The sequence below is a fragment of the Cetorhinus maximus genome, chromosome 15, assembly GCF_964194155.1.
Source record: "Cetorhinus maximus chromosome 15, sCetMax3.hap1.1, whole genome shotgun sequence".
Classification (NCBI taxonomy): Eukaryota; Metazoa; Chordata; class Chondrichthyes; order Lamniformes; family Cetorhinidae; genus Cetorhinus; species Cetorhinus maximus.
This window is the reverse complement of record NC_135893.1, coordinates 98,720,377-98,748,030: the sequence shown is the minus strand read 5'-3', so window position 1 is coordinate 98,748,030 and position 27,654 is coordinate 98,720,377. Positions and strand designations below refer to the sequence as shown.

At 45.1% G+C, this 27,654-nt stretch overlaps 1 protein-coding gene across 2 annotated transcripts in view; it reads left to right on the top strand.

The window, feature by feature from the left end:
* Positions 1-27,654, top strand: part of LOC144691035 (syntaxin-binding protein 4) — a 140,882-nt gene that overhangs the window by 17,573 nt on the left and 95,655 nt on the right. Inside the window, exon 1 of one of the 2 annotated variants that reach the window (XM_078559041.1) lies at positions 11,906-12,033. The exons of the other annotated variant lie outside the window; for it this stretch is intronic. Coding sequence (XP_078415167.1) covers positions 11,987-12,033 — 47 coding nt within the window. The 5' untranslated portion in view covers positions 11,906-11,986. Of the gene's footprint in view, positions 1-11,905; positions 12,034-27,654 lie in introns of those variants that run through there. 2 annotated transcript variants of the gene reach the window in all.

The following is a 27,654-nucleotide window of genomic DNA, read 5'->3' as shown; positions in this document are numbered from 1 at the left end:
AGACAACCCCTGTGGAGAGAGAGACAGAGTTAACGTTTCGAGTCCAGGTGACTCTTCTTCAGAACTCCTCTCCACAGATGCTGTCTGGCCTGCTGAGTTTTTCCAGCAATTTTTGGTTTTTGTTTCAGGTTTTCCAGCATCCGCAGCATTTTTTTTTTTATCTTAACGCTTTGGGGATATGGGTTCAAAGCCCACCGTGGCAACCAGTGGAATTTGAATTCGGCTAAGAGATCTGGAATTTGGTAAAGAACTTTTACCTGGGCCACGAAACCGACCGCTGCGCACTATCGGGCCCCAACTGCAATTTCAGAGGCTAAGAGCCTCAGCGCATGCCCAGGGTCGGGTGGGGGGGTGGGGGGGGCGGGGGGGGGGTGTGGGAGGAGTGCGAGTGCTGAAGTGTGCGCATGCCCGGGTGGGGTGGCGGGGGTGTGGTCAGTGAAAGCTCCCTGGGGGCACAGAGCTGCCTCAGGGAGCTGACGATTTTTTAAGGTGACAAATAAAGATTTTAAAAAGAAGGATAACACGTCCCCACATGTGACCCTGTCACAAGGGACATGTGGAATGGGAGTTTTTAAAATGTTTATAGGTTTTTTTTTTCAGTCACTGTTCGAAACCCCATCTCGCCCGTGGGTGAGGTTTCGTTGAAAAATGCGAAGGCCGCCTGGCCTATTCACCCGCCCGCCCACATTGGACAGGCAGCGAAAAATTCAATTTAAATAATTGGTTAAGGGCCGTAATAGGGCCTCATACTTGTTGGCGGGGGCGCTCCTGCTGCTGCTGCCGCTGGCACATGCCTGCCAACAGAAACATCGCGAAAGTGCCCAATGACGTTGGGACGCTCGCCTGGCCCATAGTGCACCATCCCACCCCCCACCCCGCCCCCACCCCCGTTCGGGTTAGGCGCACGCCTGTCCCGTGGGACAAAAAATTCAGCCCCTGGTGTTACCAATGGTAACCACGACAACTATCATCGATTGTTGTAAAAACCCACCTAATGGCCGTTTTAGGGAAGGAAATCTGCCATCCTTACCCGGTCTGGCCTACGTGTGACTCCAGACTCATAGCAATGTGGTTGCCTCTTAACTGCCCTCTGAAGTGGTTGAGTGAGTCACTCAGTTGAAGGGCAATTAGGGATTAGGGATGTGACAACACATGCTGGCCTTGCCAGCAACACCCACATCCCATTGGAATAATAAAGAAAAGAAATGTGCAGCTTATGGACCAGAGATTGAATCCCAGCTCCTTCATTCGTTCATTGATTGTAACGTTAAAATGTTCCCCTTTCCTATATGGATATATGTAGTTTTAATATGTTATAACAGGAGTTTTGCGATGTTCCTTTTGCTCTGACAGGCAGCGAACCTCAAAACGTCATCTTGCGAAGGACAGTGTCCTTTGGCACTATTGTTATGAGATTTGGGGTTGGATTTTATTACCCCTTTCCCATTGCCCCTTGGTGGGCATGTTTTAAACATAAGGGATGTCCTGCCCACCCCTGAGCTGTCCCCATTACACATTAGGTGGGCAGGCACCTAAATCAGCAGCCCACCCAGCCATATTTAAATAAAGAATTGAGAGTCGATTAAGCTTTCATTTTTATTCATTCCCGGGACGTGGGCGTCGCTGGCTGGGCCAGCATTTATTGCCCATCCCTAATTGCCCTTGAGAAGGTGGTGGTGAGCTGCCTTCTTGAACCGCTGCAGCCCATGTGGTGTAGGTACACCCACAGTGCTGTTAGGGAGGGAGTTCCAGGATTTTGAGCCAGCGACAGTGAAGGAACAGCGATATATTTCCAAGTCAGGATGGTGAGAGGCTTGTAGGGGAACTTCCAGGTGGTGGTGCTCCCATCTATCTGCTGCCCTTGTCCTTCTAGATGGTAGTGGTCGTGGGTTTGGAAGATGTTGTCTAAAGAGCCTTGGTGAATTCCTGCAGTGCATCTTGTAGATGGTACACACTGCGTATCGGTGGTGGAGGGAGTGAATGTTTGTGGATGTGGTGCCAATAAAATGGGCAGCTTTGTCCTGGTTGGTGTCCAACTTCTTGAATGTTGTGGGAGCTGCACTCATCCAGGCAAGTGGGGAGTATTCCATCACACTCCTGACTTGTGCCTTGTTGATGGTGGACAGGCTTTGGGGAGTCAGGAGGTGAGTTACTCACTGCAGGATTCCTAGCGTCTGACCTGTTCTTGTAGCCACAGTATTTATATGGCTGGTCCAGTTCAGTTTCTGGTCAATGGTAACCCCCAGGATTTTGCTACTGGTGGATTCAGTGATGGTAATGCTGTTGAATGTCAAGGAGCGATGTTACCAAGCAGGATATTACACTGCCCTTACCTGTCTCCAGCAGCCATCACTCTTCTCCCCCGCCTCCTCACAGTCCTGCTAGCGCCCACTACTGAGCCCCGACATTGCCGGGGCTGCTAGAGCGGTCAGCCAATCTGATTGGCCAGCAGCTCTTAAGGGCGGGACTTCCTTCCACTGAGGGGCGGAAGTCTCACTTTCACCTAAGTGTAGCCCACCAGTGGTGCTTTATGGCTGCAGGGCAGACTTCATTCAGGTGCGCTGGCTGCAGCCAACTCCCCTTCCGGGGTGGGGACGGTGGGCAAGCGGTCCCTCCCCCCGAAGAGCAGGCCCTTTGTGTTCTTTTACTATAAATTAATGGCCCTACAACGTGACTGAGTTCTGGCGAAGACCTCAGCCTGTCAAGGTTTTCAAGTTGAACAAACATGTCTCGTTTCTTTCAGATTGCTGGGTGTTTGCATAACTGAAACATAGGTGTTAAAATAACCTTGGTTTTATTCCTGTTGACAGACACTTCACCGTTCTTTGAATCTCTTTTTTCCCTTCTTTGGTGGTTGCAAATATCAGTGATCTGTGTTCTATCTGACAGTGATCCTTATCTACATGATGCCAGCTGACAGCACCTTCTATCATCGAACATCAAGTCCAGTCAGAAACAGAGAACTCTGACAAATCTGTGTACAATGTAACTTAGAAATCTTATCTGTTTGAGCAAATGCTTGGAATTCTGAATGTCATTTAATTGGTTCATACGATTGATGTAGACGAATATCTCTGAATGAGCATTTGGACCATGGGAATTAAATGTATTCGACATTAAACAAGATGACGCTGAGGGGAAAGGTGAACAGTGCATTTCAATTGCTCAATTGCGTCTCATTTCACCATCACTTCCTGTTCATTTTCCCTAACGTTGCTCCCTCAGTTACAAGCCTGTGAGAATCATTTATCAAGAATTAGCATCGTCAGAACACAGGAGAGCAGAAGGTCATTCACACCCTCAAGCTTTGTTCCACCATTTAATGAGATCATGGCTGACCTGAACCTTATTACATTTTCCCCCTATCCATTCATATCTTTGGTTGACAAAGATCAATTAACTTCAGTTTTTAAATTAAACATTGACCCAGCATCAATTGCAACTCGCGGAAGAGAGCTCCAACTTCTGCCACCATTTGTCTGATGGAGTGTTTCTCCCAGGGCTGAATTTCCGCTCCCGAGCCGGAAGCACAGAGTCAGGAAATTTCCCGTCTCCACAAACCCAACTTGGGGGGGTGGGGGTGGGGAAAGTGCCCCAAACGTTCAGATTTTCATTCCAGGGGCTGGGGAGGGGTGAAACTAACTGGAGTCGGGCCCTGCACCCCCGGTAAGAGCTTTGAGGCAGCCGAGACAGGCTGGTTAAAAGTCCGCCTTCGTGCTCCGGGACTTTGTTCCAGTTGGAAAAGCAATAACAAAACCCCCCAAACCCTGGCAACCCTCATTCCCCCACATGCTCCCCAAGCCCCATCTATGCCAACTTGTGCCACCTCATGCTTAACTCCCTTGGCCCCTCGTACTCTCCATGTGAACCTATGCCCATCAGCCACCCCCCCATGGTACTTAAAACCTTCCATGCCAGCCTATGCCCATCTGCCCACCCCCATGTCCACTCACACCCTCCATGTCTACTTAGTACCAGCTCATGCCAACACATGAACCCCACCCATCCCCTTATCCCATTATAGCCCCTATGCTAACAGTGCCAACTCAAGCCAGGCCATGACCCATCACCCTCTACCCTTTGCCCTTACACTCTCCATGCCAACTCACCCAGTATCCAACTTGAGCAGACCTCAGGAACTATGGTGAGATAGAATAAAATAAAGTTCTAAGTTACAGGCTTCACTATATTTAAAAATAACACTCTGATAAAAGCCCATTCAGTACATTTAAATCCTTTCAAGTACTTAATCCCTTACAAAACAAAATTTGTATTCATTGCCCCACATCAAGGACAGATAATCTCTTTATAATCACTTGAAGCTGTCAATCAAACTGTGAACTTACAGTCACTATACCAGCACCACTCCCACCCCCACCCCCACCCCCCCACCCCACCCCCCCCCCACCCTGTGATAATGATAGGTTCAAAAGCTGTTGAGCAGAAATAATACTGTAATGACAGCACTCAGGCTTATGTCAACAAACATCTAGTGAAATAGCAAGCACCGATTTTTCTCACCAACAGGCTGGTTGTTTTTTTTTCAAAGTTTAAAGGGCAAGAGATTTAAATGGCTTTACAGCTTGACTGTTTGACACAGCTATCCATTTTTACGCACTTTCAGGTCAACTCTTAATCTTAAAGGAGTACCTGACCTATCCCAAAGGGTACCTGACCTCTCTCTAAAGATACCTTAGCTCTCCAAAAGGGGTAGCTGAACCTCTTTTGAAAGGGTACCTTACCTCTCCTTAGAACTCCTGCAGGCTCAGACCTTTTCCTCAAATGTCTAAGTCCCTGAGCTGTGTTTCAGAAACGTGAGTGACTAAACTTGCTTCTATTTGAAGGCAGCTGCACTTTTAAATGTGCTGCTGCCTCCCTGAAATACGGATGTGTGAAACGCATCCCACCCCTGTTTCCTCACTACCCCCACCCTGGTGGAAATGGTGGGTGCTGGGTTTAGAGGCGGGACTTCCGGAATTGGGGCTCCGGCACCATTTTGGCTAAGGCCCTTCCAACTTCACAAAAGTTCAGTCTAAAGTTTCACTCCTGAAATGTCGGGCTCCAATTTTTAGACAATGCCCCCTTACCCTAGACTCACCAACCACAGAGATTGGGAAAAACCGTCTGTTGCCCTTAATATCTTGAAAACACTGATCAAGTCGCCCTTCAGCTTCTAAATTCCAGGGAATACAATCTTCGTTTGTTGAGTCGCTCCTTGTAATTTAATCCTTAGAGCCCTGTTATCATTTAGGGGAGATGGCGGCATATTGGCAACATCAATGGACTAATAATTCAGAGGCCCAGGCTAATGCTTTGGGGACAGGGATTCAAATACCACCATGGCAGCTGGTGGAATTTAAATTCAATTAATAAAATCTGGAACATAAAACTAGTCTCAGTAATGGTGACCATGAAACATCATTAATTGTTACAAAAAACCCATCTGGTTCATTAATGCCCCATTTAGGGGAAGAAACCTGCTGTCCTTACCTGGTCCGGCCTACATGTGATTCCGGACCCACAGCAGTGCGGTTAACTCTTAGCTGCCCTCTGAAATGGCCTGGCAAGCCATTGGCTTCAAGGGCAATTAGGGATGGGCAACAAATGCTGGTCATACCAGCCATGCCCACATCCCCATCAAAGAATAAAGAAAACAATCTGACAGGCATTCCAGTCAACAGAGGCGCAAAACATCAAGGCTCAAAGCAGGATTAACTGATGTAAATTAGTGAGAACTAAATAAGACAGAAGAATCACATGTCTAAATACTGCAGCGATACAGGTGAAGGGACTGGGATAAACAAAGCACACACAGAAACATGATAAGTGTGAAAACTATAACTGGAGATATAAAACATAAGGTCAGTGATACAACAGTAAGGCGGGTGAAGAGGTGTAAACTCAGTCCTAGTGTGTAGATGATTTGAGAATTCAATGAACTCTACCTGACAACGTATGACTTCAATACAAAATGCAGAATGCAACAGACCTTTCATTTTTGTTCTGTCAGTTATTTGCATTTTGCAACGTATTACAATTGTTTTATATTCAAATGTTCATTGTTGTGCAATTGTTTTATTATTATATACTTTAGTTTTATGTTAATGATTGTAAGATAATCCATCTGAATTATCATTATACTTGTTCTAATTTGTATTGTCCTTGCCCGGCAGCAGTCGCCATGGTGACTTATCAAACAAACTGGTGACCTGCCTATCTATCTAAACAGAATCTGAGGATGAGCCCAAGATACATAGTATAAATTAATGAACGGTTCCTTTCCTAGCAAATACTAGGAGAAAATAACGAGTCCCATGTTTTCCCTCAGTAACAATACTCCCAGAGATAGAAGCTTGAGCTCAAAGCAAATGATTCTCCCTGACTCTCTAGTGAGCAGTGAGAGATCCAAGGGCGGAGATGTGTAAAGCATTGACGAAAATTCTGATGTAGAGTCATACGGACTCGAAACGTTAACTCTGTGCTCCTCTCCGCAGATGCTGTCAGACCTGCTGAGATTTTCCAGGTATTTTTGTTTTTGTTGTAGTAAATGCGGTGGTTGGTCTGTCACCTTTAATAAGATCGTGTTGGAGGTTCCGGCACCAACACGGGCAGGCCGGGACCCGGAATATTCCAGCCACCATGTGCCCTCTGCGCTTGGTAAAATTTAAAGCTGGGGGCATTGGAATCACTGGCTTTGGATTTCAAGACGAAGAGTCTGTTGAGTTTGATGGCCGAGCGTGTGTTTCAAATCAGAATGATTACGGTGAGCAAGACTTTCAAAGGGTTTGAAACTGCTTTCCAAATTCTTTTGAACTGTGTTTAAATCCTTTGGGTCTGGTTTAATTTCCAGTACGACTGGGAGTTCTCTTTGCTGCGGTTTCTCGGGTCAGTTTTGTGCAATGTCAGTGACAACTTGTGTTTAAATCGACGTTTGGTCGGACAGGACTTGAGCATTGCTGAAAAAAAAAAGAGACATGTTTGTTGAAACTTTTTGTCTTGCACTCATCAGGACAACCCGCAAGAGAATACCAAGGTCAGGGGAAACCACGTATTTATCTTGTATGAGAAGTGAGTGCTGATTGATTGGCAAGTGGCCTCTGAAGAACTCTCTTCTCAAACAGTATAAATACGTGTTTCCCCAAACCAGGGTGTGGGTGGGGGACACGTGTTGATCTGTGCAAGTGGCCTCAAGATGGTGAGGGCTGAGGAGGCAGTCTCCAGAGGAGATGAGGCCAGGTGGACATGTGAAGGTGTGTGTATGTGTGAGAATGGATGGTGATGTCCTTTGAGCTGGCAGTGAGTGAGAAGCCAGTGAATGTGTGATGGGTTTGAGCGTGTGAGTTTAGAGTGAGGAGATGGTTGCCTTACCCTGGCTGCACGGAATGAGGTCATTCATCCTCTATCTGCATTGGACGGCCAACCTCTTCTGTGCAGCATTGGCACTGGCACCGCCTCCCAAGCCTGGTTGGTCATGCTGCTGCCCATCCTGGGGCCAGCGTGGGGGTAGAGGACATCGCAGCAGGTCTCCACGGTGTTCAAAAGGTGTTCCAGTGATGTGTCTCTAAACCTGGGGGCTGCAGTCTTTTTGCCTTTCGTGGACATCTTCCCAGCTTCAGTCTTCGGCTGGAAGCACCGAGATGTGTGCGCGCGGCTGGATTTTAAATATGGTGCCCGGCGTGATGAAGTGGTGAGATGATGACGGGCGGGTGAATGAGAAACTGTCCACAATAGAAATGGCCTGTGTCCCGGGAATGCATATTTAATGCGGCGGGTTTGGGTCGATACAGCGTGAAAAGCCGCCATTGCGTCCGGCAAGTAAAACGTCGTTTTACCCACCCACTACCGCACTTAGTGCAAACCTGGGAGGATTCCGCCCATCAGGTCAAATGACCAAAAGCTTGATCAACGAAGTAGGTTTTAAGGAGCTAAGGGGAAGAGAGAGACGGAGAGGCAGAGAGGTTTAGGGAGGGAATTCCAGAACTGAGGACTCAGACAGCAGAAGGCAAGGCCACTAATGACGGAGTAAAGAAACTTGGGAATGTGCAAGAGATGAGGATTAAAGAAGTGCAGAGATCTCGGAGAGTTGTAATTACTGGAGGGGATTACAGAGATAGGGAGAGGGTGGGGCCATGGAGGGATTTGATGAGAATTTCAAAATTGGGGCATTGTTTAACTAGGAATCAATGTTGGTCAGCAAGCACAGAGGCAATGGGTGAACAGGACTTGCTGCATATTGGGCCACAAGCAACACACTTTTGGATGGTCTTAAAGCGAAGGGAGGGTAGTGGCCAGCCAGGAGTGCATTGTCATAATCAAGTCTCGAGGTACCAAAGGCACGGATGAGGATTTCTGCAGCAGATGAGCTGAGACAGGGCCAGAGTTGAGCGACGTCACCTTGAGGCGTTTCACCAAGTAAATACTGCACAACACAACCATTGGTCAGGTTCTGTCACAACACAAAATAAAGCTTCTCTGTTTATAGACATTGTGGCACCAACTTCCCTTTATTTATTGAAGTATGATCCCCGCACACATCTGGCTCAAATAGGAGCAGCTCCGTGCTCTTCAGTTCTCTCAACGGTTGTTTTATTTAAAAAACAAGTCCAGCTCAGATTAATTTTTGCATGCCGGATCTTCACTTAGGAGATAATCCTCTCAAACATCATTTCCACAATGTTTCCTCTGCTCACTTAAAAAGATCAGAAGGTTGTGTACTTTTCCAGTTGTGCACTATTTTAATCATCGCAGATCAATAAGAACTCCAAGGCTACTAACGATTGTCAGCGTCAGGACTCCACACAAGGCCCCTCAAGAACAGACTCAGCTGACGTGCAACAATGATCCTGTGTTGTCAGTTAGAAATGCTGTCTACCTCCTGGCAGTGTCAATAACTCCCAGTTTAATGTGTTCCCGTGCAATGCAGATATTTTTGGAGCGTAGGAGCCTTTCCAAAATGAATGTGGGGCTAAAAATATTTCCAGCACCTGACCTGTCTACCTTTTCGCATAACCCTGTGTCCAGAGTTGCAGTAGTTGGTGTTTCAGCTCAGATTAATTTTGGATAACTGTTCTATGTTTAATCACCTAAATATTGGCAAACGGTTTGTTTGGGTTTGGGGTCTTTCTTTAGGGTTTGCCTGTTACCCTAAGAATGTTACCAGAGACCATTATTCATAAAAACCATTCTCGTTTAACTCTGTACCTGAGAACATAAGAAATAGGAGCAGGAGTTGGCCATTCAACCCTTCGAGCCCACTCCGCCACTCAGTGAGATCATCTTCTACGTCAACACCATTTTCCTGCACTCCCCCGCCCCCATACTCCTTGATGATTTTAATATGTAGAAATCTATTGATCTCAGTCTTGAACATGCTCAACAAATGAGCTTCCACAGCATTCTGGGGCAGAGAATTCCAAATAACCCCCTGAGTGAAGAAATTCCTCCTCAGCTCGGTTCTAAATGGCCTGCCCTTAATTCTGAGACTGTTTTTAGAAACCCACCCTCCCCCCATCCACCCCACCAGACAGGGCAAACATCCTTCCTGCATCTACCCTGTTGAGCAGGTAAAATTTTGTACAGTTCAATGAGATCACCTCTCATTCTTCTAGAGAATAAAGGCCCAGTCTATTTAATCTTTCCTCATAGGACAATCCTTCCATCCCAGGGATTATTCTGGTGAACCTTTGTTGCACTCTCACTGTGGCAAGTATATCTTTCCTTAGGTAAGGAGACCTAAACTGCACACGCTACTCCAGGTGTCATCTCACCAAGGCTCGATATAATTGCAGTAAGACATCTTTACTCCTATCTTCATACTCTGTGCACTCAAGCAGTACTCTCCACTTCTACTTCCCAGCAGATCTCAGTCTCTTAGTCATGTGACATTACATCATAGTTACATCAGTGGCTCTTTCAGAATCAGGTGCTCCTGATGTTAACCCTTTGCTCTACATCTCACCCCCCTGCACCCACCCCCCACCACCTCCCCTTTCCACCAAGCCCTGGCCTCAACTATGGCAGTGGTGTAGTCGTATTGTCACTGTACTAGTGTTCCAGGGATAATACTCTGGGGACCTGGGTTCAAATCTCACCATGGCAGATGGTGGAATTTGAATTCAATTTAAAAATCTGGAATTAGAAGTCTAATGATAGCCACAAAACTGTTGTTGGTTTGGTTCACTAATGCCCCTTTAGGGAAGGAAATCGGCCATCCTTTACCCAATCTGGCTTACATGTGACTCCAGACCCACAGCAACGTGGTTGACTCTTAACTGCCCTCTGAAATGGCTGCAGGCCATGCAGTTCAAGGGCAAATAGGGATGGGCAACAAATGCTGGCCTTGCCAGTGATGCCTACATCCCACCAAAGAATAAAAAATGGCACTAGATGAACGAGTGGCAGCCCTTGTGTAATTTATCATCCGATTGATCACCTCAAGGGAACCTAACTGATCCTTAAAGGCTACAGGGAAGATTTCTCCTTCTAGATCAGTATAACAAAGGGGTGGTTTAATATTGAGAGCAAATGAATCAATATGCAAGAAAACACAATTGCTAATATTCCACCTCCTTCTCTATGTTAGAATGTGCTATTCGGAATGTTCCATACAGTGTTTTCCTCCATTACAACAGGGATTGCATTTCAGGAGCACTTTATGACTTCAGAATGCTGTGGGATGGCCTGAGATTGTGCAGTCGCTACAGAAATGCAAGCTCTTTCACTGATTATAACAGAAAAGGTTCACCTTCTCAGTGGGGATAAATGTAGTATAACTGGAGTTTTGCAATAAATCAAATGAGATGTTATGAGTCTTTTTTCCTTTTTTCTACAAACCCTAGAGGTGGTAACCCACAAAATGTCATCGTGCAAAAAACAATATCCTTTGAGACTATTGTTATGAGATTTCCTGTTTTTGTTTCTACATGTTACTGGCACTACGAAGTGACTGATCTCTGGTGAAGACCTGATGACGTCATCGCTTTAAAGTTGGACAGAAATGTCTCATTTCTTTCAGGTTGTTGACTGTGTAGTTTGTCAACGCTTGCATAATTGAAACATGGGTGTTACATCAACTTCTGTTTCATTCCTGCTAATCATCAGAAACTTCACCATTCTTTTATGAATTCGGGTTAAATCTCTATCTGTGGTGGTTGTGCTGCTCCAACCATAAGATTGCACTTGTAGCAAGCCTCTACACAATGGTATAGACACCACCCCCCACCCTCCCCCCCGCCCCCCCCCCAACCACTTCATCGCCCACCCAAAACAAGCCATTTTGTAGAAATAGTAAAAGCCTAAACACATCTGGAGCTTTGTAAGATGCTCAAATAAATCCTTCATCAAACTTCAAACGCTGAAGAATGGAATCAAGGCAGGGAATGGAATGGCATCCTGACTGGCTACAAGGAGTGTCGGGAAATGAGGGCTGGATGGATGCCAGAGATATGGCTCAGATTTAAACCTATTTTCTGTGTCACCCTGACGTAGCTGGTATATTATGCAAACAAGCTACAGAAGGCAGCTTGCACTCTGCATCTTCCCAGATGAACTATCTGAGACGAGAAAGACTGTGATTCGAGATGGATCGGTTGTGCTTCAGACATTACCTTGTTCGTGTTTTTTAGCAGGATAAGTAGGATTTTAGTTCATCGTTTTGCAGTACTTACATATCACTAACGAGGCTGCGCTATACGAACAGTTGGCTTTGTTTCTTGCGTAAGCTTAATCTATTTGTGAAGATAGTGATGATGTGGATGAACTGTGCTAATATCTAGAGGAATTAAACATCCATAAGAACCGTCACGTGGTTTGACTGTTTTTGAAAGCTTTAGCTGTGCTTTGGTCCCTCCCCCACCACGCCCCCCCCGCCGCCTCCCCCACCACCCCTCGCCACCACTCCCCCCCCCCACCATCACTGCCGCTGAGGCAGAGTGGATATGTGGAAAGTAATGAGTGTGTTTGTCGCAGGAAGAGGAATCTGAACGAAATGCCAACCTTCTCAGTCCTTTACAAGGGAGCTGTGATCATTAGCAGGTAATAGATAGGAATCTGCTTAATTGTCCGTTGTCTATTTTGTCGGGTTACCATTTGAAATCAGTCCTCAATTCTGACTGTACAGCCGTGTAATAGATTAATACTGCTGAAGGTTTCAGCAATTTTGCTGCAATTTAACCTGTGCTTGAACTCAAACAGTCGTCCTCCCGTGTTTGCTGTTCTTTCCAGTCCCTGTTCGGGATCAGTCAGTAAAATTTGAAACATAGATCTCTTGTTTATCTTGAGCCAATAATTTTCATTACATTGTGGGACTAATTGGGAATGTCAGGTGGCTTTGAGCAGTACAAGACGTGGGGAACTGATACCCACAACAAACAACATGGGGATCCTTATTAAAACAGCAGAGTGTTTCATCTACTGGAACGAGCCATGGCAGGAGGGGGACAATTAAAGAGGCAATTCCTGTTTAGTGAATTCTAGGAGTTATTTTGGTGAACGCAAGTGTTAAAAGGATGCGGCGCTGTTAAGACACGCCTGTTTGAAAGTCTGGTTTTAGCACACGGTTTTGGTCCATCTTGCTGATTATCGTGCTGTGAATTTGCTGGGAGATGCTAAACAGACACCTCCATGTTTAACACGCAAGTGCTCATTAAACAGGGTTTTTGCGATACAGTAAATGTGGGTTCCTCACGCCCACTTCCACTGAAGGTGTGGAGTGTTCTGGCTGGCACACAACAGTACATTTCAGGATAGCTCAGGGACCAAGTTAGAGAAGATAGTGTTCATGTTGAATTTGCGCTGCAATCAAATACATCCTTTACGTTGGTAATTAAGCAGAGTTGTCCCCAATTGGGGAAGGATTAGGGAGTCATTGCAAGAGTATATAAACCAGTTTACTCGGGGTGTCTGGGAGGAACTGGGAGAGCTCTGTGATTTTACACTTTGGAAATATTAACATGATTAAACAAAGTCAGCATGGATTTATGAAAGGGAAATCATGTTTAACAAGCCTACTGAACCTTTTTGAGGACATAACTAACAGAATAGATAAGGGAGAACCAGTGGATGTGGTGTATTTGGATTTTCAGAAAGCTTTTGATAAAGTCCCACATAAGAGGTTAGTGTGTAAAATTAAAGCACATGGGATTGGGGGTAATATATTGGCATGGATTGAGAATTGGTTAGCAGACAGGAAACAGAGAGTAGGAATAAATGGACTTTTTTCGGAGTGGCAGGCGGTGACTAGTGGGGTACCGCAGGGATCAATGCTTGGGCCCCAGCTATTCACAATATATATCAATGATTTGGATGAGGGAACCAAACATAATGTTTCCAAGTTTGCTGATGACACAAAACTTGGTGGGAATGTGAGCTATGAGGAGGGTGTTAAGAGGCTTCAAGGTGATTTAGACAAGTTGAGTGAGTGGACAAATTCATGGCAGATGCAGTATAACATGGATAAGTGTGAAGTTATCCACTTCGGTAGGAAAAACAATACAATGGCAGAGTATTATATAAACGGTGATAGATTGGGAAATCTTGATCTACAATGGGACCTGGGTGTCCTTGTACACCAATCACTGAAAGCAAGCATGCAGGTGCAGCAAGCAGTTAAGAAGGCAAATGGTATGCTGGCCTTCATTGAGTACAAGAGCAAGGATATCTGACTGCAGCTGTACAGGGCCTTGGTGAGACCCACACCTGGAGTATTATGTACAGTTTTGGTCTCCTTACCTAAGAGAGGGTATACTTGCCATAGAGGGAGTGCAGTGAAGGTTCACCGGACTAATTCCTGGGCTGGCAGGATTGCCATGTGAGGAGAGATTGGGCCGACTAGGCCTGTGTTCACTGGAGTTTAGAAGAATGAGAGAGGATCTCATTGTAACGTATAAAATGCTGACAGGGCTGGACAGACTGGATGCAGGGATGATGTTTCTTCAGGCTGGGGGTTTCTAGAACAAAGAGTCGCAGTCTCAGGATACGGGGTAGGCCATTTAGGACAGAGATGAGGAGAAGCTTCTTCACTCAGCGGGCGGTGAGCCTGTGGAATTCTTTCCCACAGAAGACTGTGGAGGCCAAGGGCAGAATTTTCTCTGTGGCGTGTGGGGTCAGGCCCCGCACATCGACGCATAAAATGACGCGCGGTGACGTCGGGTGTGCCAGAGGTGGCTGCGCACCCACTGAACTGTCAAAGGCCTGTTAAGGCCATTTAAAAACCAATTGAGATCATTGACAGGGCTGCCCGTCCAACTTTAAGATCGGCGGGGGGCAGACGAACAGCCCAAGCGGCCTTCGTATTTTTCATGAAACCTCATCCACAGGCGGGATGAGGTTTCACGAAGGGTTTATTAAGTTAATGAATACATTTTTCACATTTCATAAACATGTCCCAGCTCATGTGACACTGTCACATGAGGGGACATGTCTAAATAATTTTTATCTTTCTTTATTTTGAATTTTCAATTTGAACTTAATCTCCCTGAGGCAGATCCGTGCCTCAGGGAGATTTCTGCGCTCTTTTGCGCACATGCAGGAAAGAGCGCAGGCCCCAACTCTCCCTCCTCCCCCCCCCCCCCCCCCACCCCCGCCCGCACAGGTAGCGCTGAGCGCTACCGGGCGTGCGTCACGCTGGGCGGGCCTTAATTGGCCTGCCCATGTAAAATGGCGGCACGCGGCCTATTGTGGGTGGCAATCGGCTCTGCGCCCGCTCCCGACTGGACCACCCAACAGGCAGAAGATTCTACCCCAAGTCACTGAATGTATTTAAGAAGGAAATAGATAGATTTCTAGACACTAAAGGTGTCAAGGGATATGGGGAGAGAGTGGCAGCATGGTATTGAATGGCACTGCAGGCTCGAAGGGCCGAATGGCCTACTCCTGCTGCTATTTTCTACGTTTCTACTTTGCTGTTTTGGAAATACACCTGTTTTAAGGTCCAGGCTAGCTTCAGGCTTATTCTTCCTCAACATACAATTATTGGAATTAACAGGTAGTTTCTTGGACTTGACGCTGAGAGTCCTGGTGGCAGAGGTCAGAGGAGGAAGAATGTCCTGTATCCACAGGGGTGCAAGAATGTCAGCTCATCCTCCTGTCTCCTTTTTTCTGCAGCAGCTGTCCACCTCTGTGTGGCCTCACCTTCTTGCCCCATTTGTCCTGTAGATCAAGGGGGAACTTCTTGCAAGAGCCGTGTGCAAGCATTCCCTTTCTCCTAGCGTCTCCGATATGGAGTCCAATGAGGGAAAGTAGCAGAGCACTTACTATTAATATCCTCAGAGAATACCTGGCATAAATATCGGCATGCATGTTGATGAAGTCTTGACAAAATGCCCCAGGGAGTCTCCCAGTGCGTTGCAAAATTCCTCTACAAACCTCCAGCAGCAAGTGAAAGATAATATATCTTTAAATAACCTTAAAATGACTTGTTTACTCCCAATCAGCTGGTCACTGTCAAGAGAAGGAGTCAGTTCAAGACCAAACCACCAAAACTCCCTGCAGCCTCCTTAACAAGCACTAGCAGGCAAATTAACTATCAACCATCTCCTTAACAATCCTCCGAGCTGCGATTCCTAACACAAGCTTTAACTTCTTGACCAAGATGCTGTCAGGCCCTGAATGTGGAATAAACCAGCATTTCAGTATAAGACACCATCTTGGTCAGCTCTAGGGTACCTAAAGTATACGGGGAGAATGACCCCCTCTATGTTCCTCCATTTCCCCAGAATCCCCTGTCCCTATTGCTCCCTCTCCCTCATGCAGCTTTCCCTGATAGAGAGGTGCAGCTCATGGCTTGTTGCTACACCACTGTCTATTGCTTAATTACAATCCTAGGAAGCGCAAGTGGAGACGGTTCAGAGGAGGATTGATACCTGGAATGAGGAAAGGTTAGATAGACTGGGCTTGTTTAGAAAAGTGAGGGATGACTTGATTAAAGTAGATAAGATCCTGAACGGTATTGACTAGGTGGACGTGGGAAGGATGTTTCCTCTGCTGGTTAAGTCCAGAACTCAGGGGCACTGTTTTAAAATTAGGGGTCACCCTTTTAGGACACAGATGAAGAGAAATGAGGGATTGGAACTCTCTGCCTTCGAAGGCGGTGGAGGCGGGGTCATTGAATATTTATAAGGCGGAGGTAGGTAGTTTCTTGTTAGGCAAGGGAATCACAGGTTATCGGGGTCAGATGGGAATGTGGAATTCAGCCATGATCTTATTGAATGGTGGAGCAGGCTCGAGGGGTCGAATGGCCTACTCCTGCTCCTATTTTGTATATTCGTATGTATGTTCATAAGTGAATGCCAGTGGCCGACCCACCTTGCAATTTTCCCAACCTATATCCAGGATATACTTCACCTCTGTTGATGCTTCTGTAATTGAGATCAGAACAGTGTGGGGGAACTAATTTCCAGTCACTCCATGGTACAACATAGTGTTCCTTCACCGTGCTACCATCACACTGGTGTGTCTTTATTTATATAAAGTTGATAATATGCTATAATGCTCCATGAAGAAACCTACTCCAAAATTAATTTATAACCAATGTTCTTCTGGCTGAGGGAAGTACTTGGTTGTTGGTTGATAGTTCTGGCACATGGTAGGATGTTGTCAAGGACCTAAGCAGGGATATAAGTTCCTGTGAATCCCAGGAAGAAAGAACTTGCATTTATATAGCGCCTTTGACAGCATCCCAAATACCTTCACAGCCACTTGAAGTACTTGAGAAGCGGTGGTCACTAAGGCAATAAGAACATGAGGAATAGGAGCAGGAGTAGTCTCTGCAGCCCATCAAGCCTGCTCCGCCATTCAACACAAATTCGGCTGATCTTGGGCTCCAACTCCACTTCCCCGCCTGCTCTCCAAATCCCTTGATTCCCTGAGAGATCAAAAACCTGTCTATCACATCTTTAAATGTATTCAATGATGGGGCATCCACAACCCTCTGGGGTATAGAATTCCAAAGATTCACAACCCTTTGAGTAAAGAATTTCTCCTCTTTTTTCAGTCCTAAATGATCGGCCCCTTGTTCTGAGACTGTGCCCCCATGTTCTAAGTTCCCCAGCCAGTGGACACAACGTCTCAGCATCTACCCTGTCAAACCCCTTCACAATCTTGTAGCTCTCATTCTTCTGAAATCCAGAGAATATAAGCCCAATTTACTCATCATAGGACAACTCAGGGACCAAACGAGTGAACCTTCGCTATACTGCCTCCAATGCAAGTATTGAAAGAAAGAGCAATATGGAGACCAAAATGGCACACAGTATTCCAGATATGGTCTCACTAAAGCCCTATACAATTGTAGCAAGGTTGTTTTATTCTGGTGCTCCAATCCCCTTGCAATAAAGACCAACATGCCATTTGCTTTCCTAATTGCTTATGCACCTGCATGCTAACTTTCTGTGTTCCTTGTAAGAGTACACCCAGGTCCCTCTGCATCTCAACATCTACAAGTTTCGTGCCTTTTAAAAAACGTGCTGCATTTTTATTCTTACAACCAAACTGAATAACCCCACACCTTCCCACATTATGCTCCATCTCCCATTTTGTTGCCCACTCATTTAACTGTCTACATCTCTTTCCAGCCTTTTTGTATCCTCACAGCTTGCATTACCATTTAACTTTGTATCGTCAGCAAACATAGATTCATTACTCTCTGTCTCTTTGTCGAAGTTATTATTATAGGTTGTAAATAGCTGAGCTCCCGACGCTGATCCTTATGGAACTCCATTGGATACAGCCCGCCAACTTGAAAATACCCCATTTAGCCCTATTTTCTGCTTCCTGTCCATTAACCAATCCTCTATCCATTCTGATATATTACCGCCAAATCCTTGAGCCCTCATGTTGTGTATTCACTGTCTGTGTGGCATCTTATCGAATGCCTTCTGGAAATCAAAGTATACTACATCTATTGGTTCCCCTTTATCTACCCTACTAATTACATCCTCAAAAAACATTAATACATTTTCAGACAAGATTTCCTTTTCATAAAACCATGTTGACTTTCTCTGGTCATACTATGATTTTCTAAGTGAAGACTTCCTTAATAATAGATTGCAGCATTTTCCTGATGACTGATGTCAGGCTAACTGAGGCAAATTTGCACAGTGCGCAATGTGATAATGACCTGATAATCTGTTATATTGATGTTGATTGAGTGATTAAAATTTGGCCAGGACGCCAGCAGGGAGGGGTCTTGTGGCAGGGCGGATAGTGTCCCCTCCCTCTGCGCCAGAAGTTTTGGGTTTCAGACCCACTCCAGGACTTGATGGCCAAGGAAGGTGCATTCATAACGCGGCCAAACAGATCGAGTACTGACCTGCAAATCCTTCCAACGCATGTCAATGGCAGGTGGTAAGAGCGGGAGAGACTCCTGGTCAGCCATGTGATGGATAGAACATTGGACCCTCTACCATCACTGGCCATAACTCCAGGACTACAACATGCACGGAAAAGTGTATGTTTCCACGGCAACTTGTACTCCCTCAGCGAACTGTAACACACAGACCACCATCGGGTCATCAGGGAGAATTCCCTTGCTGCTCTCCCAAATAGTACAGCGGGATCTGTTACACCCACCAGAGGGAGCAAACAAGGCCTCGGTTTAAAATCTCACCCCAGAGGCAACACCTCCTAAAGCATAGCACACCCTCAGTACTGCACTGATGGGTCAGCCTAGATTATGTGCTTGGGTTTCTGAAGTTGGGTGTGAACCCATGAGCTGCAACTCGAGACTGCTAGCAACTGAGTCAAGGCTAACACTTAAACCCATGATGAACATATAATTTGGTGCAAAGTACTTTGGTTACAAGGTAATTGTTCATCCTGTGGCATATTATCCCATTCAGATTGTGCGTAAGATTACCGATGTAAAACTCAGGATGGTCTGCCCCCATTTTTCTATTTCTTCTTTGTATGTGGGTGAAGCCAGTTAGCAACATTTATTCCCCACCCTTAAGAGCCTTAGAAATAAATGGTGGGCCTTCTTAAACTGATGTCCCTGTGGTGATGATGTGCCCATGATGGTGTTAGGTGGAATATTGCAGGATAATGGTCCAGAATGACCTGCAGACTTTCACCACTGGAATGACACATCAAGGGCACTGCATTCATTTTGTAACCATAAAATCCCAGAAAATTATGGCATAGGTGACCTTGTGCTGCATTATAATTTCCTGCACCAAAACGATGCAAAGTTGATCATTGTGGCTCCATCCCAAGACAAGTAAATGGCCGTCATAAATTTTTCTGGATTTAAGTCTTTGAATCTAAATAATTCAGCTAAGATTTTTGGAATCTTTCAAGCCCCCGTAGTGTGAGGAGTGGATGTTTTTTAAAAAATATTTTTGGAGAATATTGTGTTATTCTGTGGAAAAGGCTGTTTGTGTGCGTATGATTTAATTAAGCTGGGCAGAGATTAATAAGAGGCAGGTTGTCTGGGGAGGTTGAAACATGAAAAGGATAGGGGCGTTAGGTCTGAGGTATAAGTAAATAGGTTAGATCTAACATTGGCATTTCCAGACAAGTTGAGAGTTTGTTTGAATATCGAAGGGGAGTCAAGGGTGAAAGAAACATGTTTGCATCTTGCAGGAGTTCCTTGGGTAAATAGAAGGGGGGTATTTTATTTTATTGACCCAAAGGCAAAGACATAATAGCGACATGAAAGATTTTATATTTGGAAGGATTTGAGTTTCAAAGAAGCGTGAGAACAATGGAACCTGAGATGAAAGGGGTAAAAAGGTATTTTAGAGTTACATGGGGAGGTTACAGTAGCTTTGGCTATAGCTGTTTGAGCTGGAAATTGGAGAGGATGCAGTTTGAATTGACCATCCAGTCAAGACAGAAAAGTCGTGGGCTGCAAACAGTAGTCTTATTTTGAAGTTTGGATTTTCATGGCAGGGTGAAAGTGGGTTACAGGTCCTTTGGTATGCCTTTATTGAAGCCAAAGCAGTTTGCCTTGGGTAATATTACTGGATTCCTTATTGTTAAACATCTATAAGAGAGTATGAGTTCTGCCGAAGGGTCATGAGGACTCGAAACGTCAACTCTTTTCTTCTCCGCCGATGCTGCCAGACCTGCTGAGTTTTTCCAGGTAATTCTGTTTTTGTTATAAGAGAGTGTTGCCTGGAAGGTGTCTATTTGTGGGTCTGGCCAAGTGGAAAGTCTTTTTGAGGGGAATGTTTGTAAGACTAACCTTAATTGTGCAACTGTAATCTTGTGTGCTTAAGTTTTCTTTCATTCTTGTTAATTAGCCTTTTATTTTTAATTTTTAAAATCCCAAACGTGTTACTGGACCTCTTACTGCTGAGATCGGTATGTCTTCTTCTTGTTTTCAGAATACAAAAAAAAAGGTTGTGTCCCGTAAGCCAAGTTTCCCTCTGGGGTTTGGTTTGCGCAGCGATTAACACCGGCTCTGGTCACAACAATAGGCAGCTTGGTGGTTTCATGACCAATTTCCACGCACTGCAATGCTAACAGAAGCCCTAGCGTAGGTTCTGAAATGGGCTGAACCAAACTTTTATTTCCCAAAAATGTACTTCATTCATAAAATTTGTAAAAGTACATTCCAAAACATTTCAAACTGAGTATTACAGAAAGTGCCAGAGAATTCCACTTTTCCCCATACAGCAAGTGCCACTCTGAGGTGCCTTAATACCACTGGAATACACTTGATATTTATCATATACATTCCATGTCAGGCATACAGTCCAAAGGGTTCTACAGTTTCCAGCCCCTCATTGTACCCAGGTTGAAAGGCCTTAGATGGCGACCTTTCCCCATTGTGCCTCTATGGCGGTTGTCCCAAGCTTTAGTGCAACCCTCAGCACATAGTCCTGGACTTTGTAACACTCAGTCGTGGACAACTCTTTGCACTGGAAGACCAGCAAGAGTTTTGGACAGACTGAAGAGTGTCTTTCACCGAGCTGATGATCCTCCAGCAGCAGTTGATGTTTATCTCAGTGTGCGTCCCTGGAAACAGCCCATAGAGCACAGCGCCCTCCATCATGGAGCTGCTTAGGAGAAACCTCGATACAAACCACTGCATCTCTCTCCAGGCTTTCTTTGCTGAGGCACATTCCACCAAGAGGTGGACAAAGGTCCCTTCTCCACCACAGCCTCCTCGTGCGGAGGGAATGAGACTTTGGGTGTGCATAAAGGATCAGGCGGGGAGGGTCCTTCTCACCAGCAGCCAAGCTACATCCTGGTGCTTGTTTGAAAGTTCTGGCAACGAGGCAATTTTGGTCCAATTTCATTACAAACAGGAGGGAAGTTGCGCCCGAGCCAATAACTGCCCTCATTAATGCCATGCAACCTGTAAGACCACTCCAGGTCCTCCTTGCTCCAGTGTAGGGTAAATTTAAAAAGGTAGAAAAAAACATCTTTTATGTTGGTGACCTCGAGCAATCCCTTTCAGGACTGTTGGTCAGGCTGCAGAAGGAACTGGAAAAGGAATGGAGAGGACCTTTAAATCGATATTAGCAGTAGGTGCCCCTCATAAGCATATACAATCGTCCAAGCCAATGTGGTGACCGACATATTTCAGGTGCCTTTTGGGGCATGGGACATATTTTATCCCCATTTTGAGCTTGAGAAATGGGCAAATGTCCCGCCAGTGCCCCCTTCTTGTCTAGCCTGACACTTGTATAATCTTCTAAATTAACGTTAAAACATAACTTGGAATGTTTCTGAACCTGAAGCTGATGAGCGAGTCCGTAACCCAGATGGCTTCATGCAAGTGATCAAATTCATCACGGTGAAAAGGCTTGACATTCAGATGTCTGACCTGTCTAATTAGTTCAATGATGCAGATGGAGTAAGCTATCGGTTACACAATCTCAGAGGTCCCAGATTGGCCATTATGCTCTCTGCACTGCATTCAAATTCCTTTCCTGGGAAATTTTGGTGTAAGTTTGCAATGAGCAGGTTTGGGGCACCCAAAAGGCACAATTCATGAGACAAATCCCACCAATCCAGGAAATTCTGGGTCAATGACTCTCCGATGGTAAAGCAATGGAATTATAGGTTCAAGTGAGGATGGGATGTCATTTGAAGGGAAACCTGGAGGATCATGGTCTTCCTTTTTGCTGTGGACACACATGAAATGCATTGGGAGTGAGACTTGATTTAGAACAGGAACATTCAGTAGTGCAACCATTGGTGTTCTGCGTTATCCAGTTGTTAAAGGTTTGCCTGGCAACATCAAAATCTTTACCTGAGTGATTATAGTTGTAGACAAAGGCCTGGATTTTCACCAAATCGGGATGACTCAAAAATGGCGGCTGGGGCCCAATTCCAGGATTCCTGACTGATTTTTAACAGGGCCTTTTAAGAGTGCAGCCTTGTTCAGGTCAAAATCCCAAACCCTGCATTCCCAACCTGGCCAGGTCCATTGTGGGGACAGGAACATCCTAATCTTCTGCAATTTTCATGGCGTCAGGCCAGGTCTTCAACGAATGGTACCTCAGAGGTGTTGTGAACCATAGGCTATATGAGGAACCTTTTGAAAGGTAAGTTCAAAAGGTCCTCTTTATGACCCCCATGCTAAGGTATGCCTCCCACCCACTTCTTATGGCCCCTCATACCCTCATGCCTAGATATTCCCACCAAACAACCCTACGGTCCCTCATGCCCACATGATATGCTATGGCTTTTCCATGCCAATTCATCCAGTATGGAATGTATAGAAGCAATGAACCCTATAGTGACAGTAGGATGTGTAAAAAAAAAGCTTTAAAAAAAACAGTCATTCATTGATAACTTTCCACTTCCTTAAAAAAGAAACTCCTTTTTACTACAGACCAATAAAGTGTTAATCATCCAGACCCTTTAAAGTTTTAATAGCTGAAACTGCAAGTACTTAAAACCATTTTATCTTGTGTAAATAAACATTGTGAAATTGACAGCAGAAATCAGAGAGCCAGAGCTGTCAATCAAACAATGTTTCCCCTGGAGCTCAGGTGTTTCAACAGACTAATGGATGTCTGAGCTCTTAGCCTAGCTTTACCCCTGGCTGAGATCTTGGTATGGGGGCATGAGGGGCCTTAGGGGGCGGGTGGGAGCATACCTTGGTATGGGGGGGGGTGTGCATGAGGGCCCATAGGGTGTGGCGGGGCATAACTTGGCATGGGGGCATTTGGGGCCAGCAGGGGTAGGTGGGAGTGGGTGGGCATGAGGTGGCATGGATGGGACATGGGGAGTGGCTGGGAGGTTATGAGGGTGTTGAAGGGTAAGGGCTGGAGGGCTGCTTTTACTTTAACTGCGACAAAGTCCCACAGCACTGAGGCGGGACTTTTAAACAGCCCGCCTTGGCACCCAGCAGCCCCCCAGTGGCTGCCCCCAAACTACTTCTTGGGTTAACTGGCCCAACCCCAGCCTGCACCTGATAATGAAAATCCCATCCTTGGGGGCATTTTCTCCCAAGGCAAATGGGCTGAGCCAGGAATTTTCCTGACTCCGACTACCCAACTCGATGATGAAAACCCAGGCTGAAGAGTTCGAGGAGTTCTGAAGATGTAACAGGGTACAAAAGCACCAGCAACTGATATTGCTGGAACTCTGCTCTACATACAGACTGTGTTTTAATTCTTTAATTCCAATAGTTAAATACATAGGAACGAGAGGAGGTAATTCACACAGTTCCGGCATTTAATTAGATTATGGTTGATCTGCAACTTAACTCTATTTTTCCCACCTTTGCTTCTAACTGGGTCAAACCAGAGCTCTGTACACCTGTGACCTAATACCATCACCTTTGTATTCAGATCAGTGGTATAGTAGTATAATCACTGGATTAATAATCCAGGGACTCAGGGTACTGCTCCTGCTATCCCAGGTTCAAATCCCAGTGGATGACAGATCACAGCAGATGGTAGAACTCGAATTCAAAAAGTCTAGAATTAAAAATCTAATGATGAGCATGAATTGATTGTTGTAAAATCCCATCTGGTTCTTTAGGGAAGGAAATCTGCTGTCCTTACCTGGTCTGGTCTGGCCTATGTGTGACTCCAGACCCACAGCAAGATGATTGACTATGAAATGGCTGAGCATACTGTATGGACTGCAGTGGCTCAAGAAGGCAGCTCACCACCATCTTCTCCAGGGCAATTAGGGATGGGGAATAAATGCTGGACTAGCCATATGATGCCTGCATCCTATGAACAAATATGAAAGAATATATAATTTTTGCCCCTGTTCCAAGCACAGGGGCTGAAATTCTTCAGCGGCTCCACCAATGGCCTACTCCTGCTCCTAATTCATATGTTTGTATGTTCGTAGGTCTTTGTCCAGCATAACCCCAGTGGGAGACCAGCTGTACCCAAAGGGGAAGTGCCTGAAATGGGCCTGGTCTGCTATTTCCCCTGGGTCTTTGTTAGTCTCCCATTAGAGTTACAGTGGGAGGCTGCTGGGGTTCACCATGGAACTTTATCCCTCAGTTTGTTTCAGCTTGGTCATGGCCTCAGTCTTATTGTAGATCCATAATGGAAGAACAAACTTACATTTTATATAATGTTTAAGACCAGTCTCCGGATGAGGTTCCCCCAATTTGTTATGATCTTGGACAAATTACCCCAAATTGCTATGGTCTCGGGCGAGGAGGGATGAACAGGCTCCCCTACTTTATTCAACCCCCCTCAGTTGGTCGCAACAAGGTTAAAAAGGATCCCTTCCCTCGTGGATACCTTTTCCCAGTCCAAATGTATTTATGTTTTAAAAGGAACCAATTTAACCAGGCTTTCTTGAGTCAAAGAAAGAATGGGTTTATTAGTTACTAAAATGCGAGAAAAAAATAATAAAACGCAACAGACATACACACAGATTTGAAATGAGAAATGAGTCTAGATATAAAGGTTAAAAAAAATACTAATCAGTCCTTGGGTTGTTCATGAGGAGTAGATGGTGAAACGTTGCGGCTGTTAAGCTGGGTGATTCTGGTGGGTAGAGCTGACTTTGGGCAGTTGAGCAGTGGGTTTGGAGATTCTTGGTTCTGCAGGTTAGTTGAAAGGAGTTGTCCTGTTTCCTTTTTGACTATGGCTTTGCTGACTTGTGACTTGCTTCCAACAATCAGAGAGAGAGGACTTTTTTACCTGCAAGTGCAGGGATACCTAGTTGATGTTCTTCACAGCACACCCTCACAGTGCAGGCCTGGAACACCAAAACTAGCACACAGAAACCAGGGTTGCAGTTGGATTTTTAACCCCTTTTTTTGTGTACTCCTGGAAGGGAAAAAAAAACAAACATGTCTTTCGCTCAGACCTGCTTTCTTTTCAACTCTCATCATGTCCACAGTCTGGAATATAACTCATAGGAGATGGTTTCTGCGGTAATGGTAATCAGCCTTCAATATCTCCGCATCCACAGGAGATTACTGTTCAGTTTTTTGCATTGTATCTCTTCCTTTGAAGTGTCTCTGTCTGAAGTAGGCCTTGACACCTTTTTAGGTGTAACATTCCGTTCTCTGGACTAGTTGGACAAGCGTAATCCACATAGAAATTTTCCAGCAAGCAGCTACTTTACAGTCTCAGCCAGCTTTTGTTTATTTGTCCTATTTTTTAAGGTCTTACTTAAGCAGTTCAATGTGCCTGTAAGTAATTCAGGGCTATAATCCGTGCTCATGACATATTAACATTTTTCATAATCTCAAGAAATACCAAAGCACTTTACAGCCAATATAGTACTTTTGAAGTGTTGATATTGTTGTATTGTGGGGATACTGAATTCCTCACAGTTAAGATGAAAACTCGAAGGGAATAATATTTCAAAAGACCCATTCTAAAGCAGATTTTTAATTATGCCAGTAAATATTTGTTCATCATTACCATAATTCTGCTTTGGTCCCATTTAGTTGGCATGAAAATCAACGGCAAATTTCTCACAGGGAATCAAAAGGAGGAAGGAAAATGTAGCCTTACTGTATCAGCTTGGTTGTTCACTAGCTTCTGAGTCAGGAGAATGTGGGTTCAGGACCTGTCGTAACCTCAAACATGTAATCCAAGCTGAAACATTTAGTGCAGAGCTAAGGAGATGCAATGCAGTTTAGAAGAACGAGGGGTGATCTTATTGAAATATATATGGTTCTGAGGGGGCTTGACAAGGTACAGGCTGAGATGATGTTTCCCCTTGTGGGGGAATCTAGAACTAGGGGCACGGTTTAAAGATAAGGGGTCTCCCATTTAAGACACAGGTGAGGAGGAATTTCTTCTCTTAGGGCCTTTAGTCTTTGGAATTCTCTTCCCCCAGAGAGCAGTGGAAAGTGGGTCATTGGATATTTTCAAAGCTGAGTTGGACAGATTTTTGATTGACAAGGGGGTCGAGGGTTATGGGGGACAGGCAGGAAATTGGTACTAAGACTACAGTCAGATCAGCCGTGATCTTATTAAGTGATGGAGCAGGCTCAATGAGCTGAATGGCCTACTCCTGCTCCCATTTCTTATGATCAAATGCCAGAGGGGCTGTCTTTTGGATGAGCCTTCAGAACTGAGGCTCCAATTGAGGTAGATTAATATATTTCCATTGTTCTACTCAAAGAAGAGCAGGGTGTCCTGGTTCACAGTCCCACCTCATCCAACGCCACCAAAAGCCTTCTTTTGTTATTTGCGGGACCATGCTGTGTGTCACTTGACTCCGATATTCACCTGAATAACAACAGCAACTGCACTGCAAAAGTAATTAACTGGATGTGAAACGCTTTGGAACATCCTAAAGATGTGAAATGGCATGATATAAATGTAGGTTAGTTTGTCCTTGTCAAAAAGCCCAACAAACATTTTCTAAGCAGAGTCATTGGGATAGATTTTGACTTTGTGCATTCGTGTGAGAAGGGTGATAGCGAGTTGGAGCCTCGTATCCCATTGAAGGCAATGGAAATAAAAATGGAGAGATTATAAAATAGGCTGCCATCTATTTCACAAAATCTCACAAAGTCGAATGCAGTGTATTTTATCACAGCCTATTGTAGCGATCCTTGGCCAGACCCCGGGATGTAGGTGGAGGTCTGGTGGAGGACCAATAACATTTTGTTTAAAGTAGATAAACGTTGAAATTCAAGACACGTGCTTTTGGAATAAAGCCGCAAGATTCCATGGGAAGCTCAGAAAGATAAAACAGTTTACAATATCTGCCTTGTACTCTAACATTCAGGGTAAGTATGTGCTGCATGTGAATTAATAGATGAACTGTGATCAAACACACCACACTACAGAGCAAATGACAGATGCAACCAAGACAGAGACCATGGATTTTGCAACTGCTCCTTCAGAGAGACAGCACAGACACGACAGGCCGAATGGCATCCTTCTGTGCTGTAACCATTTTGTGATTCTATAATTTTATATTCTTTTTCTAGAATACATACAAATAGACTTTAGGGATCTCCTTCACTGACTGGCTAAGTTGGATGGTCTTGAAGTTAGAAAATATATTGTAAAAACTTGTGTTCCACCCTCTGCGATGAAACCTCATGTATTTTTTATTCATTCACGGGATGTGGGCTTCGCTGGCTGGGCCAGCATTGATTCCCATCCCTAGTTGCCCTTGAGAAGGTGGTGGTGAGCTGCCTTCTTGAACCGCTGCAGTCCATGTGATGTAGGTACACCCACAGTGCTGTTAGGGAGGGAGTACCAGGACTTTGACTCAGTGACAGTGAAGAAACGGCGATATATTTCCAAG